This window comes from Octopus bimaculoides, chromosome 9, assembly GCF_046866305.1.
Source record: "Octopus bimaculoides isolate indiv1 chromosome 9, ASM4686630v1, whole genome shotgun sequence".
In the NCBI taxonomy this organism is placed as follows: Eukaryota; Metazoa; Mollusca; class Cephalopoda; order Octopoda; family Octopodidae; genus Octopus; species Octopus bimaculoides.
This window is the reverse complement of record NC_142936.1, coordinates 1,309,450-1,326,949: the sequence shown is the minus strand read 5'-3', so window position 1 is coordinate 1,326,949 and position 17,500 is coordinate 1,309,450. Positions and strand designations below refer to the sequence as shown.

The 17,500-nt window shown below is 37.8% G+C and overlaps 1 protein-coding gene across 1 annotated transcript in view; it reads right to left on the bottom strand.

The window, feature by feature from the left end:
* Positions 1-13,446: 13,446 nt before the first annotated feature.
* LOC106871334 (pancreas transcription factor 1 subunit alpha) overlaps positions 13,447-17,500 on the bottom strand; it is an 18,470-nt gene continuing 14,416 nt past the window's right edge. Inside the window, exon 3 of the mRNA XM_014917737.2 lies at positions 13,447-14,028. Coding sequence (XP_014773223.1) covers positions 13,835-14,028 — 194 coding nt within the window. The 3' untranslated portion in view covers positions 13,447-13,834. The remainder of the gene's footprint in view (positions 14,029-17,500) is intronic.

Sequence of the window (17,500 nt, the reverse complement as noted above, 5' to 3'; positions counted from 1 at the left end):
ATATTCAATGCATATAGTCATACATACATTAAATGCATAATTACCTGAATGCATGTACAAAATATGTCCAATGCTCAAACACAATTACATTATATTATCTGAAAATTATATACTTAAATCTTGCGCATTTACCTACCTCATCGCCCCGCCCACACACACATTTGTATTGACAAAGATATACACACACATATATATATATATATACAATCATGATCTTACAAACATATAGAGACATACACATTATATATATATATATATGTATATATATATATATATATATATATATATATACTTATATATCTTATATATGTATATATATATATATATATATATATATATATATATATATATATATATATATATACTTATATATCTTATATATGTATATATATATATATATATATATATATATATATATATATATACTTATATATCTTATATATGTATATATATATATATATATATATATATATATATATATATATATACTTATATATCTTATATATGTATATATATATATACGTATATGTATTTATATATGCGTATATGTGTATGTATATATATATATATATATATATAAGATATATAAGTATATATATATATATACGTATATAATAGCTCGTGCACGGTATATACATTTGCAAACACGTATATATGCTTCATGCTTGTGTAAACTCATAGATTTTGTTTTGATATTATCGCATTAATTGACCCCTCCGCCCCTCTCCACCCCCTCTCCACCCCTCTATCCACCTTCTTTATTCCTTTTGACATTAACACTTGGAAACACACAAACGCGCACGCACACTCACACACACACACACACACACACGCACGTTTCCACACACAAATGCATGTACTCATTAACGCCCATTTCCATTCATAAACTTACATTTGCGTAGATACATTTACACCTGTGTGCCTATAAGAGTGTGTGTGTGTGTCTATATATATATATATATATATATATATATATATATATATATATATATATATATATATTCACATACATACATATATACATACATATATATACATATACAGATACATATATATTGAATATATATATATATATATATATATTGAATATATATGTATGTACATGTATGCATGCACATGTGTGTTTGTGTGTGTGTGTGTGTGTCTGTTTGTGTGCGCGCGCGTGTATGTTGTGTGTAGATGTATTTCCCCACTTGCATATATTTTCAAAGGCAAACACAAACATTTGCTTACTTTGTGTACCAATTTTTTCCAATCTCATTCCTTGAACCGATAAAAACGCTGCAAAAGCGAAGAAAAACAACCTTTTTCCTTCCGTCTTTTTATTGTTTTGCAGCTCAAACATTGTTTTAAGCTTCATTGACAACACTTGGCTGTCTTCCATATTGGATGTTTCTCTTGTATTCTCCCTCTCCCTCTCTTTCTCTCTTTCGTTATCCATCTATATAACGTCTGTGTTTTTTTAATAGGGACACGGAGTTATTGTGTGCTCAGAACTCGATGAAATAAACCGATGCCTTTTAAAACTAATTCTGCCGCAGCATTTTGTCAATATTTGCCAAACAAGAACGGAACCTTTGATTCGCTTTCTGTTTTGCAATTGAATCTTGTCTTTTTTTTTTACGGTTCCTGTCCTTCGTAAAGGGCTCAACGCGAGTCTATTAAGGAAACTTGCATGAATAACTCTGTGACGGTGAGTGCTTTTAATTTTATTGATATTATTGACTGTTCCAGCCTTGACCATTTCCTCAATTTTCTTTTCAGCCGAATGTATCCAGGACTATTTGCCACGACAAAAATGGTGAGCAACACAGCTGTCTCTGATTTAGGTGTAAACATTTTATTAATATCTTGTTTTGTCTTGGGAGGGTCTTTATGCCAATAAAAATAAACACACGCACTGGTTCAATATCAGTTCTTTATTGTTTGTCAATTTGTTGAACAATCAATCGGTTGTTTGTTTGTCGAAGTTCTTTCGTCTCTAATAGTGACCTTTCTAGTGACGAGGTGAACGCTTACACATAAACCGTAATGTATTATGCCTTACTCCACACAGCATTATATATTGTTGAATGAGCCGAAGACGGAGCCTCTCTCTCCCTACATACAGCAGTCAAATCACATCCATCCAGATAATAACGTTGTTCTTGATATACTGTATCTAATAAAAAGAAAACACGATTATGGTTTCTATATCTATAAGTGAGGATTGAAACGAGAGCAGAGAATACAGCTTAGCCGTCACTTTCATGCGAATACCACTTAGTAGCCTGTACCAGGTTTTCATTAACTGTACGTAAATCTTACATAGTCACGAGATGCAGACACCTTCTCGACCCTCACCCTACGCTAACACAACAAGACAGGGAAGGTGTGACAGCTGAAGGGACAACAAGCAGCACCAGAAGTAAGCCAGTAATCATTTGCATCTGAATGGATGGAGTTATGTTAAATGAAAGGCCTTGCTCAAGAACGCAACACATTGCCCGCTCCAATAATGGTACTATGACGACCCTTCGAGGGGGAAATCAACGACTCTGACTACTACCACAACAATGAAAAGTAACATATACTACCAGAAAGTGCTCAGCTTCACTGAGGTTCGAAACCAACGGGGCGAATTATTGAACGTAAGGTAACTAAATTCATCTAGTTTGACGCCCTGATGATGTCTTAACTGAAGCTTTTTTTTATGTTAAAAAAGAATCAACAAACACGTCCTCTATTCTTGACCCAGTCCGTGACTCAATATAACCATGGATACCTTTTCTGCACCAAACAGACACACCGTCGGTTACGACGACGAGGGTTCCAGCCTGCTCGTGAAATTAACTGAAACTGGACCTGAAAAAACAGTGAAGACTAAGTCTGGTGGTGTGGATACGACGACAACCCTGGACACGTTTTGGACTTGATAAACCTCCTCAGTGAAAGTCTTGTACTTAAGGAAACTATGTTTTCCATCTTCTTATTGCCAAATACTTACTCTGTTCTCTGATCTGTAGCTCCGGTCACGGTGCTCTTGCTTTGAAGGTGCTGTCAGCGGTGGGGTCTGTTCAGCCCAGAACTTATGACGGGTAGAATGGTTATTCTCTGAAATGATAAAATGGATAAACAGAATACAAATACGAATGTAAGAGGAGATAATGCAAGGAAGACCTTTTTTCTAAGAAGGCAAGATGGCTGCCAAATGTTTTCCTACTTGTTCTGCATTTCCTGTTTTCAGTTGTTTCTCTCTTTACTTCGATTTCATTCGATTGATTGGTTTAATATTGTCCATACTTAACACTTACTTACACACAAAGAGACAACTTTCGCCTCACCTCATACACCCACCACCATCCCCACATTTCCACCTACATATTTTTAAACCTCTTTTCATAATTACTTCATCGCCATTCAATCTTCGAACATCTTTTCTCTTTTGTAAAAAAAAAGAACAAATCTTTCTATTTATTTGTTTATTTATTCATTTATTCTTCTCTTTCCAAATCAATCATTCACTCAATCGATTCACTTTGTTCTTTCTTTTTTTCCCTTCCCCGACCACCCTCCACCTCTTTCACTCTATTTCTCTCTCTCTCTCTCTCTCTCTCTCTCTCTCTCTCTCTCTCTCTCTCTCTCTCCTCGTATCCTTCCACTTATTCCTATCGACAGCTATTCTCTATCAACACGGAAGACATACATCATCACCATCAACATCATCACCATCATCATCATCAGTAGAAGCGACTGTAACGACGACAACAACAACAACAAAGACAGCAACATTTATTTATTGTGCTGCTTGTTAAATTAGCCGTTAAGATTGATTGGCGCGGAGAGACTGTCAATTGCTGCGATCCAACTCAATCGTTTGCCCATCAGCCATTTTATTCTCTGCTGCCGACATGATTGGCTCATTGATTTATCGATTGTTGTTGTCATTTTTGTTTATCGCTAAGTTAAACCGAATGCTGCAAGGATGTGTGTGTGGTTGTGTGTGTGTGTGTGTGTATGTGTTTGTAGGTGTGTGTGTGTCTGTGTTTGTGTGTGTGTATTTATACACACATACGCATACACACACACACACACACAGACATATATATATATGAAAGGTATTGGTATTCAGAAGACCCATGGTAGCAGATAATGCTATGTAAGTGCTATGGAAGGACCGTAGTTAAACTCTCGGTTCGGTAATAATACGAGCGAGGAGTCTAATGCGGGTCTAATACGAGCATGTATATGTTAAATAAAATGAGACAACAAAGCCAAGATTGTGTGGAATTTTCGGGACATTTATAAAGAGAAAGTTAGTCTTACAGCTGTTTTGGGGGACATTAAGGATATCGCTTCATCAGAGACAATCTGAGATGGTCCCAAAGAAGGAAATAGTAGAGTTCAATAAAAGGAGTTATTTTGGAAAAGGATGGAAATAAGAAGTATAAAGGGAAATAAAAGAATAGAAGTAAAACTTAAATTATATGTAGGATGTTACAGTTTCATTATGCAAGGAAAGTGCTGTGTAGAAGTGGTAGAAATGCTTCTTGTCCATGGTATGTAAATTTCGATAGGAGTTCATGTTGTATGCTTCCATGTTTTTTTGTTTTTCTTTTTTGGCATTGTGTATTGACGTATAAGGTAACTTAAGGTAAGTATATTGTGCTTTTTATTGTTTTTGTTTTTCATAATTCTTGGATGATTTTGCCCGCTCTATTCCCTTTATTATTCTGTTATTTATGAAAGTGAATTGTCTTTCGAGTAATATTTTTCAAGTTCTTGGAATCATTTCTCCCGGGTTACCGGATTCGATACAATTGTGCAGATTCCTCTTGCCAGCTTAAATGGTATTTTGATTTCGTATTCTTTGGTTGGCAGCAAGAACAGCAGACATTGTTCTGAGTTTGTTGATTTAAAGTAGACGTCGGTCATTTTTAGATACAGATTCGACTAAATTCCACCCACATGGCATTGGCCAGCATGAAGCTGTGGTAGTAGAAGCATGTCATGGTGCTGCCCATGGTGAGATCGAATCTGATTGAGTTGGAGCAACAGGAAGTGAAGTGTCCTGCTCAGGGACACAACGCGCAGCCGGTCTTGGAATCGAAACCACGATCTCACGATCGAGAGTGCAGCACGCCTAACAACTAGGCTACGCGCTTTCCCATAATACATACACACACGCATACACACACACTCACACGCACACACATATATAAATACACATACACATAGACTACACACATACATATATACACACACTACACACGTACATATATACACACACAGACTACACACACATAGACCACACACACACACACACACACAAACTATACACACACACAGACTACACACGCACACACAGACCACACACACACACACACACACACACACACACACACACACACACACACACACACACACACACACACACACACACACAGATCGCACAAAATCAATATACATATATATCAGGTGAAGTAAAGTCTGTACTAAAGCTTTTTGAAATTATTATAATTCCAGGATTTCAGTCAACAGTTTGAAATGAACATTCGTTCAGGTCACACGTGCTGCGCCAGGCGGTTGCAGATAAATTTAAATATAACAATAATGGTTGTTGCATGTATTTTTCCATGGCCGTCTCTATTGTCTGTCTGTTCGTCTTGATGGAAGAAAATTACTTGTGTTATAAAGACATACATACATATTTCTGTGCGTGCGTGTGTGTGTGTGTGTGTGTGACTGAAAGAGGAAAAGGATATCAGATGTTAGAGAGTTTATAGATTCTTCTTGTTCTTCTATTGGTTGTATATGCTCTCTTTATGTATACTTTACATATACTCTCCCTGACTGGAGCTATCGAAGATAGCTGTGCAGGATAACACCATTCCTTGAATGATATAACAATTACATCTCCTTCAAATCAAAGACAATCTTCTTCAAAAGAAGGACAAATTGAATGATTTAAATATACAAAGACAATAGGATTTGAGAGAAAACAACTATCACAACAATTCTCTCTCTCTCTCTTTATATATATATATATATATATATATATATATATATATATATATATATATATATATATATATATATATCAGGTCATATGAAATGTCCGATATTCTTATGCGCCAAGTTTGACAGTCATTAACTGTAACGTTTTATCCTGACAATTCTTTGTTTTACAACAGTGAAGAGTTACCTCACCACTTTTCAAAATGCAATTCATGGCGTCTGATTATATTGTGAGATTTCTCTTGTAAATCAATTTTTGTGAACCCATGGATAGATCAAAGATTCGTGTTGTTTATGAATATGAGTTCCATCGTGGAACCAATGCATCCCAGACAGCTCGAAACATCAACGAGGTGTTTGGGGAAGATGTAGCAAATGAGTGCACTGTATGTTGATGGTTTGAGGAGTTCCGGTCTGGTGACTTTACTCTTGAAGATCAGCCCGTGGTAGAGCTGAGACCAAGGTGGATAACGATGAGCTGGAAATTGTAGTGGAAACGGATACATCTCAAACTACATGAGTCCAACTGTATTGGAGCATCTGATACAAATCGGCAAGATAAAGAAGCTGGACAAATGAAACGTCGTCTTGAAACTTGTTGTTCTTTGCTGTCACGGCATAAAAGCGAACCATTTTTGTATTGCATTGTTATGTGTGATGAAAAATGGATTCTTTTCAACAATAGCAAGCATTCTGCACGGTGGCTGGATAGAGACAAAGTGCCAAAACACAATCTATAACGGCAGCAGCGGCGGTAGTGCTGACGTCATTTTAGTGGTAGCGGTGTTGGTGGCGGTGATGATGCTCAAATGTAGCCTCGCTGCAATCATACCATCTTCTTATGGATATATAGGACTGTGCTATCTAACCTGCCCTTTATATAAAGGAAGATATATGGGGTTTAAGGGCGATTTAGATTCCTAGCCGATCGAGAAATCCCGTAGAGACTCCGTCTTTCTGCGACGGCCCGTGGTGGTGGCGGTGGTCAGACGCACTGTTGTGTTTGTTGTTGCTTTAATCGTAAATTGATTTTAAACAGACTTATGATCAAAGGCCTTCCAACCGTGCCCATCATGTCTTCTTTTCCTTTTTTCCTTTTTCCAGAACCGCATTAGACAAACGTGTCCTTTTCTAAGACGATAGAATGTATTCTTGAGGTAGATTGAGCTGTCACTTCTAGCAGGTCACGCGGAGCCTGACAGCGGAAGTGTGTCATCGTAGAGAGGCGGGGGTGGAGCAGTGAGGTTGCATCGTGAGGAGGGGGTGGGAGAGGTGGGAGAGGTGGGTGTAGGTCTGGAGTGGGTGGTGACGGTTTATGGTGTTGGGTACCGGTGTTACATAGTTCGATGGAAATACAGGTGGCTGACTCTCACGGCTCTTACAACACCCCCACCACCACTCTCCACATCCCTCCCTCCCTCCCTCTCTCACAAGCAGTCGGAGAGACTCTATTACTTGACAATAACCACTAGGACGACACTGCCACCACCACCACCACCACTACCACCACCACCACTACCACCACCACTACTACTACTACTACTACTACTACTACTACTACTAGTACGGGGCAGTTCCTGAACAAAGGCTGTGGGTGAGAAAGAGAGGAAGGGAGAGAGGTGGTCATGTAACACTGGACATTGTTTGGTTGTGGTGGTAGTAGTGATTGTAGTGGTGGTGGCGGTGGTGGTGATGGTGAGGCTAGTGGAACTGGTAGTGGTATAGGTGCCAGGCGGTGGTGGTGGAGGTGGTGGTGGTGGTGGTGGTGGTGGTGGTGGTGGTGGTGGTGGTGGTGGTGCCAGTGGTGGTGGTGGTGGTGACAGTGATGGTGGCGACGGTGGTGGTGGTGGTGGTGGTGGTCGGCTAGTTTTGATCCTGATTATGGTATATGTTATTTGGTAATGTTGGCGGCGGCGTTGATGTTGTTCTTGTTGTTTAATGCTACTTCAACTTTGTGCTGAACTGCGATCAAAGACAGTCTAGTCGTGACCGTCCCGTCTGTTTCCGGTATACTGTTAACCAGGGATCACATAATCTCATGTGTTCGTTTCTAAAACGAGGAAAGAGGCTTCGCTACTATTTCTAGCTACTCGAGGGATCACTTTCAGGGTCTACATACATGGTGGTGGTTGTGGTGGTGGGGCCGGCGGTGGCTGTAGTGGTGGCGCCGGCGGCGGTGGTGGTGGTGGTGGTAGTGATGACAGACCTCAATGGTGTCGCGTTTCTTGGTTGTCTGGTTGGATAACTTCGACCGACAGAGCTTCACAGTTGTCCAAGACATGTTGTGTCTGTCACTGTGTGTGTGTGTGTGTGTGTGTGTGTGTGTGTGTGTGTGTGTGTGTGTGTGTGTGTGTGTCTGTGTGTGTCTGTGTGTATGTCACTTAGTGTCTTCGGGGCTTATCCAGTCGAAGGGGTTTCTTCTCCAAAAGCAGCTGTAACAGGTCTCATGTTCAGATATCAGGGTGTTGTTGCTGGGTGATGTTCGGACGATGATGACAACAACTTCAATGATGATGCTAATGAAGATGACGATGGGAAGGGAAAGGTGGTGGAGAAATCCAATGTTTATAGAAAGAATTACAAACAGAAGAAACGGCAGACAAGTGGTGATGGGAGCTTGTGGTGCCATTGAAATTACCATGGTAGTGGGTTGCGGTGATGAGGGTTAAAACGGATGGCCAGAACAAACCCACAAGGACCGGTTCTTCATTAACGCTGACCAATGTCCATTAAACCATTCTATACAAAGCACTAATCCTTCTACCAATTCGCCATTATTTATAATTTTGGCTAAATCCTCTAAGTATTAAAATAAATTTAGTTAAATACTAGTTTCAATTTTTGAGACAATACCAGAAACAGATTACATCGACTCCAGTGCGTAACTGGTACTTATTTTATCGCGATCATGGAGGAAAAGTAAAAACGACTTCGGCGGAATTTGAACTCAGAACGTAAAGACAGACGAAATTCTGCGAAGAATGATGCCCGGTGCGCTCACGATTCTGTCAGCACGCCACTTTGAAGTCCCAGTTAAAATATATTAATATATCTTTAAGCATTGAAATCTATTTAGTTTGCCTTCTTCCTCAAGAGATTCTGTGTGTCACCGACTGAATGGGGCATAGCTGTATATGAGAGAGCGAGAGAACAGCAAGAGCCACGAACCACCATGGAGGTTTGTATGTGGTGGCTGACATATTCTAAATAGTAGTTAAGTCTCCCTTAAATCACACCCTAGCAGATGCGGTGACCTAAACATGCTAGGCCTGAAAATGGTCAGAATAACCACCGATGAAATGCCTTTGGTCATAGATGAGCAAGATTAGGAAAGACGTGGAACACAAGAGCTCCAACAATTGTCATGAACTAAGGACGGGCCTTTTTGTGCGACAGCACGACTTGCTTCAAATCCCTCGTCAGATCTGCTTCAAATCAACCTTTAAAAGGGAAATGAGATACTAGATAATGTTGTCGTAGATAGATTTTAAAATGGGCGGGATGGTCATGGGGGGAAGTGCCGTCGATCATAGAAGTTAAACAAAAAGCAATAAACTTCTGATTTAGACAGAAGTTCATCATTTTGGGTTGACTATTTTACTCGATGGGATTCAACTCAGTTTCCGATTGCTTCTTATTTTATTTGAGTCAAAGAATGACGGAAATGGTAGAGGCGTTTCACACTTTGTATATACGAGTTCCTTACAACATTCTTCCGACATTTTGTGTTCAAAAACCGCTAAGGTCCACTTTGTCTTTCATCCTTTCGGGGTCGATAAATAAAACACCAGAGCTGCAGTCATCGATTATTTTCTGTCAGTTTATCTATATTTCTGCCTCTGTGTATGTATATGTCTCCCTCCCTTCCTCTCTCTCTCTCTAGGCCTTTGCCAGCCCGAGAGAATTGGCTTTGTCAGTTCGTAAGATCCCAAGATGAACCGTATGTCACGACAGTGTCCCAATGATTCCATCAAGAATTGCAGGCCCAAAGCCAATCAAGAGAGAAAAAAACGAAATCAATCTCTGTTCTGTTTGAACTCACAAATTAAAGGGACGTTACCAATCAGCATAAATAACATTAAATCCGACTTTCTACCGATTCGGCCAACCCGATGACCTTTGTTGAATTGCATTAAAATATAAATATTATTAATGATAATGATAATTCAAAGCCACACAGCTGTTTTTCTTGTTGAGGCACGTGTCTAGTCCCGAGGTGAGGGGGTGGGGGTGGGGGTGGGGGTGGGGCAAATGCATTCCATTGAATTGACAGACGTCTTCTTTGTTTATCTGATGCAGAAGAAAGAAATGTCAGATTGACACTGGTTGGATGTGAAAACAGAACGTCCGTCTCTGGAGGAAATGAAACGAAACAAAAGAGAATGGGATTGCACAAGGGCAAGGCCTTTCTGCCCTTTTAAAAGAATCAGGCTTTGGCGTCGTTTGATTATTAGCATTTCTAGCGATATCTTCTTTTATGTGTAGGATATTGTGGCTGCCGAGAGCCGAAGTATGTATCGTCACAGGTCATGTTCTAACTCAGCGCATTTGTTGATGCTACATCTTAATATATATGACTTAAGCGTTGTGTCATAGAAAACATGCATCTGTGTGTGCATGTCTGTTTGTGAGTGATGCATCAAGTGTGTGTGTGTGGGCATCAAGACACACATCAATTCGTGGTGCTCTGTTCATACATCAATTAATTTACAACGTTTTGGAAAAATTTGAAATATAAGGCGTACTTTTATTTAATAAGCGTTCAGCTTTAGTCTCGCTGTCAGATTTTGGCTCTCAGGGAACAGAAACAACAGTAAACTAATGAAGTTGATTATGTAATCTTTGTTTCTTTGTCCTTCGTCTAATTATATAGCGATCGGTTGTGTTTGCAACTGGCACTCCGTCGATTACGACGGTGAGTGCTCCAGTTCCAGTTGATTCGGTCAACGGAACAGCCTGCTCGTGAAACTGACGTGCAAGTGGCTGAACACTCCACAGACACGTGTACCCTTAACGTAGTTCTCAGGGAGATTCAGCGTGACGCAGAATGTGACAAGGCTGGCCCCTTTTGAATTACAGGTACAACTCGTTTTTGCCAGCTGAGTGGACTGGAGCAACGTGAAGTAAAGTGTCTTGCTCAAGGACACAACGCGTCGCCGGGAGTCGAACTCGTGAGCCGAATAAACTAACCACTCAGCCACTACAAAGAAAGAGAACCTGGAAGGAAGGCAGTGGATGGACTTCAGTCGATTTATTGTGTCGGTTATATAAGTGTTTCATACATGAGGGGCGTCACAAGCCTGCTCTGTCACTGGAGATCTCTCAACATCAGCCATCCGAATCATCTGAGGATGAATGCGACCCCCCCCCCCCCCAACAATACAAATAATTGGAATCATAAGAATAACAACACAACAACGAATGACAAGGTTTAAATAATTTTTATATATGTATTTATAGTAATATATATATATATATATATATATATATATATATATATATATATATGTATATATGTATATATATATATATACATATATATATGTCTGTTTGTAGATATATACGTTTGTATATATGTATATATATATATATATATATATATATATATATATATATATATATATACAGGGTTGACCAAAAGTCACCCGACATTAAATCAAAATTCCATAAATACTTAATATTCAATTTTATTTATTCATTCCAATATTATGAATGTTTTCAAGAAAAACTTCAGTTTGAACAAATTTCATGATGTCCCATATTTAGATGCTTTTATTAAACTCATTCATTCGTTAAACATAAATAAATCTTGGAATTAAATGGCTTTGATTTACTGTCAGGTGACTTTTGGCCAAACCCTGTATACACACACACACACACACACACACACACACACACACACACACACACACATATATATATATATATATATATATATATATTTATATATATACACACACACACACAGCCATTGCTGACTACAGTGTCTTTTTTTTAGACACACACACACACACACACTCAAACACACTTATTCATATACTTTTAACTCTTTTTCATCATTTCTATTCACATGTTATAACACATATCTCACACATAGTGTCTCTTCAGGTCGCCACCGATCCCTGCTCCTCAGAAAAGGGGCAATGGGATTCCTCTTCGAATATAGAATATGGAATTTTTCTTAATTCTCTGTCACGTTTTTTGTCTACATTACTCTTTACGTTTCTGTCTTTAAAACATTTCATGACGTTTTCCTTTATTTCTTTCTTTTTCATTTTCTTTTTTTTCTTTTTTTTTTTTTTTTTTGCTTTGCGGGTCGGAGGGTGTCTCCATCTTCTTAAGAAAGACATTCCTTATGTTCAAACCAAATATGATTTTTTTTTATTCATTTATGGATTTATTTGAAAGAAATGTCTTCTTTTCTTTCCCCTTTCCCTGTCCTAATTGACGCCTATTTTCGTTGATGCTTGCCAGGCAGTTCACAGCAATCAGGGATTAAGTTTTAACAACTCAACAAAAAAACTTATAAAGTGTAACAAAACCACGTTCAGATTCCGGCCTCGGTTTGACAATCAGTCTTCTGTTGCTAAGTAACGTATTTGCAAACGTAATCGTAAAAATTCCACACTTTTACACATTTGGCACTAAACCAATGAATATATTCCATTTGTCAATGAACGATTAAATATGTTAATAAATAAATATTTTAATAAATAATATCCTTATTATTGGATGTCATCAAACAGTTGCGAGTGATTCATTTTATAAGTTCGCAACTGTGAATATAAATAGAGGCATTTGGAATACTGTATGTATTCGCTTATGAAATAAATAATGTATGTATGTATGCATACATGCAAATATATATATATATATATATATATATATATATATATATATATATATATATATATATATATATATAATGTATGTATGTATATATAAAGATATGTTTAAATTATATATAATTAAATAATATATATATATATATTATATACGTAGGATATTTGATGATTAAATAATGCGTATGTTTGCGTGTCTAGAGAAGAAATTAATACGTTAATTAGTTTCTCTTTCTTTTTTAATGGTCAAGTTGCAGATAAATATTCATGTGTATGCATATATATGTATATGTTTGCATATATATGACACACCGATATGTATATATATATATATATATATATATATATATATATATGTGTGTGTGTGTGTGTTTGTATATAAATATATATGTATGTATATATATACATATATATATACATACATACATATATATATATATATATATATATATATATATATATATATATATATATATGATTGTTTATATGAAAGAATACATAAATTAATAAATCTTCGAGTCTGTTCTGTGATTTCCGAATTGTTAAATTCTCTTTCAAACAGAATAAATAAAAATAAATAATTTCATTCTTTATATTTTTCTCTATCTTTTCTTTGATTGCTTTTTTTCTTTTCTTCTTCCTTGCAATCCTCTTTGTTATGGATTCGCTTTTCTGTAAAAGCAATATTTTAAAAAGTCTTCTCTCAAAATGTTTCTCACGTTGTTGTGTTGTTTTCTGGAACGGTTTCGAATCCTACACAGGGCCCCGCTGCCCTATTCATTCCAAGTAATACAACTATAATGATAGACAACAACAACACAAATAAGTTTTATAAGATCTCCACTCCCCACTTGTTGTGGTTTCTTTTGTGTTATTTTTTGTTATTGTAACCAACCGACGGTTGTTTGTCACGTTTGAAAAAATGTCACCGAGTGATTTTGTAAAATATTTCATTTCGTCTTCATAATTCTTCTGTTTCTGCTTGAGATAGAAACTCATAAATCTAACGTCGAATCCAGCAAACTAGGACAGTCGGATCCAAGTTTGCTTTCTCTGGGGTCTTCGGGAATCCAGATTTTAGCTATCATTGTGTTGTTTGGCCCAAGATGTGCTTTTTTTTCGTCTTTCCACGACAAAGAGTGACCTTCCAGGGGAGGCAAACCGTACCGATCACTTTCATCAGTCAAACCTAGAAAATAGAAAGACATACAAAGAACTGTAATATATATCAACCCAAGAACAATAACACAATATCTACAAATTATCAAAAACAAATAGGAAAAAACATGGTTAAAAGAAGATATCAAATAAACAACCATATAAAGTATTAGTTTAAAACATTAGTTGAGCATCAAAATCAATAAGGGCCGACTGGGGGGGGGGGCAATCATCTAGAGATCATTTGAATGCCGTGAAGTCACTTTCTTCCTTTATGTGTGTCTGGCACGATGTTGAAGAGAGCAGGGCCAATTGAGGTGAAATAGTTCTGTCATAGTGTTGTGATACGACACGAACATTTCTGTAGTGGACGGATGGCACGGGGGCCAAGCCTCGGACGAATTTTAAAGATGGGCAATGTTGATGGAATATTTTCCACATCATACAGATGATAAAGAGCTCACAGCGGCGGTGGAGGGAGCAAAGCCTGAGCTTTTTGAGTTGAACCCAGTAGTCAAGGCTTGTCATGTCATCCTCCGCAGACCTCCACCAAGCAGCTCATTTTAAGACAGATGCGCGAGTAAAATTACTAATAGAGAAACGAAAATAAACTTCGGAAACAGCAACGCCACCATAGGTTATGTGGAAACGATGAACGTAGTTTCAAGGGAGATAATCAAAGAACGTACCATTGTAATACTTCATGCAAAGTAAATATAACAAATGAAAAATCCTTCAAGATTCCATAAAAATTCCCGGATCCCTCCCAAAATGTCATCATCTGTTTCTTGTGTCATTACCAACTTTTACTGCAAATTTCATCAAATACCGTTCACAACTTTTTGAGTTATTTTGCACACAGACAGACGGACAAACCGAGGCCAATGGAAACATAACCTCCTTCCTTGGCGGAGGTAATTACGCATACATACATATGCAAATATATATATATAATAATATAAATATTATATATATGTGTCTGTGTATATATATTTATCATGATAGATCGCTAGCCACTACACATTCTTTATTTTCTCTCCTTGTTTCTGTGGAAGAGCGTAGGCTCGAAACGTTAAAGACTTTTTCACTTCCCGAGCGTTAAACTAATACATCTGTTTGTTGTCTACACTACCTGTACTCGTCTTTTGTTTTCTTTTGTGTATCCCCCCCTATATATATATATATATATATATATATATATATATATATATATATATATATATATATATATATATATATATATATATATATATATATATTTGCATATATGGGTACAGGACGTCACCAATAGTAAACAACATGAAATACAAAAACAAATGAATTAGATACGCAAATAACGAGAGAGAAAAAGAGGACAAGTAATACAAAAAAAGACCCTCCATCAGTTGTCGGCTGTCTGTCTACTCCCCATTTCGAGCAATGCGTGTGTTATGTGTATATATGTATTCTTGTGTGCATATATATGTATTAGACGTAAAGCCGTTATTATATGAATGTGGGTTTGATGATGATGGTAATTGTAATGGAGGAGTTGGCTGGTTCTTTGCAGGGACAGTGAAGATGGAGGCGGTCGTTATAACTGAACTAGTGCTGTTGAGGTTATTATTATAGCTGTAATAGTTGTTGGAGGTGATGGTAACGGATGCGGAGGAGAGGCGTTTAGCGGTAATGATTCTAGTAATGGCTGCCGAGCGAATGATGGTGAGGCGGTAACGGCGCCGGTGGGGTGATGACGTCAGTAGTGGCGAGAGAGAGAGAGAGAGAGAGAGAGAGGGGGTGAGAGAGATAGAGAGAGAGAGAGAGAGAGGGGGTGAGAGAGATAGAGAGAGAGACAGGGTGAGAGAGAGAGAGAGAGACAGGGTGAGAGAGAGAGAGAGAGAGAGAGAGAGAGCTTCTGTGGCAGTAATGGATTTTTTTAGTTTTTGATTTTGTCGGAGGAGGGTGCATGTCTGTCTGTCTGTCTGTCAGTCTGCCTGCCTGTATGTATGTATGTATGTATGTATGTATGTATGTATGTATGTATGTGGGGGTTGTTGATGTCGCCAAACCAGAGAAATAACACTGAAGTCCCGATGACAAAGAAAAGAGCTGAAGATAATCTTTACTCTGTAAACATTCTCAGAAACTCGCCACTGACTCACAACAACTTCTACAAACTAACAACAGCTGCACAAGTTTCCAAATACTTCTTTTTTCTTTTTCTTTTAATGTTTCTTCTCATTTTCCATTCCTTCTCTATTATTCATCCTTCCTTCCTTCTTTTTTAATTTTTCTTTCTTTTCTTTCCTTCACTCTATTCTTTCATTCCTAGTTTTCTACAATTTGTTCTGTTTTCATTCATTGATTCGTTTATGCGCTTGTTTGTTCAAGAATTCGTTCATTCGTTGCATTTCTTTCTAATCTCATTCATTGGACGAGCATCGATCAAAATACCATGTAGCATTTGTCCCGACTCATTTCGTTCAGAGTTCAAATCCGGCAGAGATCGACTTTGCGTTCCGTCGGTCCGAGATCGATGAAATAAAGTGCTGTTGTCGATATCATTAACTACCACCCCTCCCCCATTCCCTTGTGCTTAGGCTCTTTTTAAAATGGAAGAGCGGCAGAGCCCTTTTGCTGATGGTGGGGGAGTCTCTAAATAAACTAACAATCAAGTTCTTGGGTCGATCGTGTGGACTTATCCCTCCCCTAAAAAACTGCTGGTCCTCTGCCAAAAATATTTTAAACGATTATAAAAAAAAAAAATGAAACAAGTTGACAGAATCCTTTGTGCGTCGAACAAAATGCTTAGTAGCATTTCTTCAGGCTCTTTACGTCCTGAGTTCAAATTCAGCCGAAATCAACTTTACCTTTCATCTTTTCGTGGGGTCGATAAAATAAAGTACCAGTCAAATACTGGGGTCGATGCAATCGACTTATCCCCCCACCCCGAACTTGCTGGCCTTGTGCCAAAATAAGGATTGTTATTATTATTATTATTAGTAGTAGTAGTAGTAGTAGTAGTAGTAGTAGTAGTAGGAGTAGTAGGAGTAGTAGGCGGTGGCGCCGTTGCTGTTCATGAAGCAAACTCTTTCAGCATTGGCGTTGTTCTTCATACTGCCATACCAGTAATATGCTGGGGTCCAGTCAATCAACTCTACGCCTATTTACGACCACAAAACCTGATTTGGATCAATCAATAACCCTTCTCCGGTTATTATTATTGCTTTAGTTTCTTTTTATTATTATTGTTGTTATTTTCATCGTCTAATGCTTCTTTTTTTATATGTTGTCAATATGTATGTATGTATATGTGTATGTATATGTGTATGTATATGTGAGTGTGTATGGGGGTGTGTGGAGGAGTGTATAAGTGTGTGTGTGTGTTTTATTTTCACTTGGCACGCATTGATTTTCGTGTTTTTTATGGTCTTCCATCTTTCCTACTACTACTGCTACTACTACTAACATCACCACCACCACCATCAATCCTTTTATTTCTTTCACGCCTCCTCTTCATACTT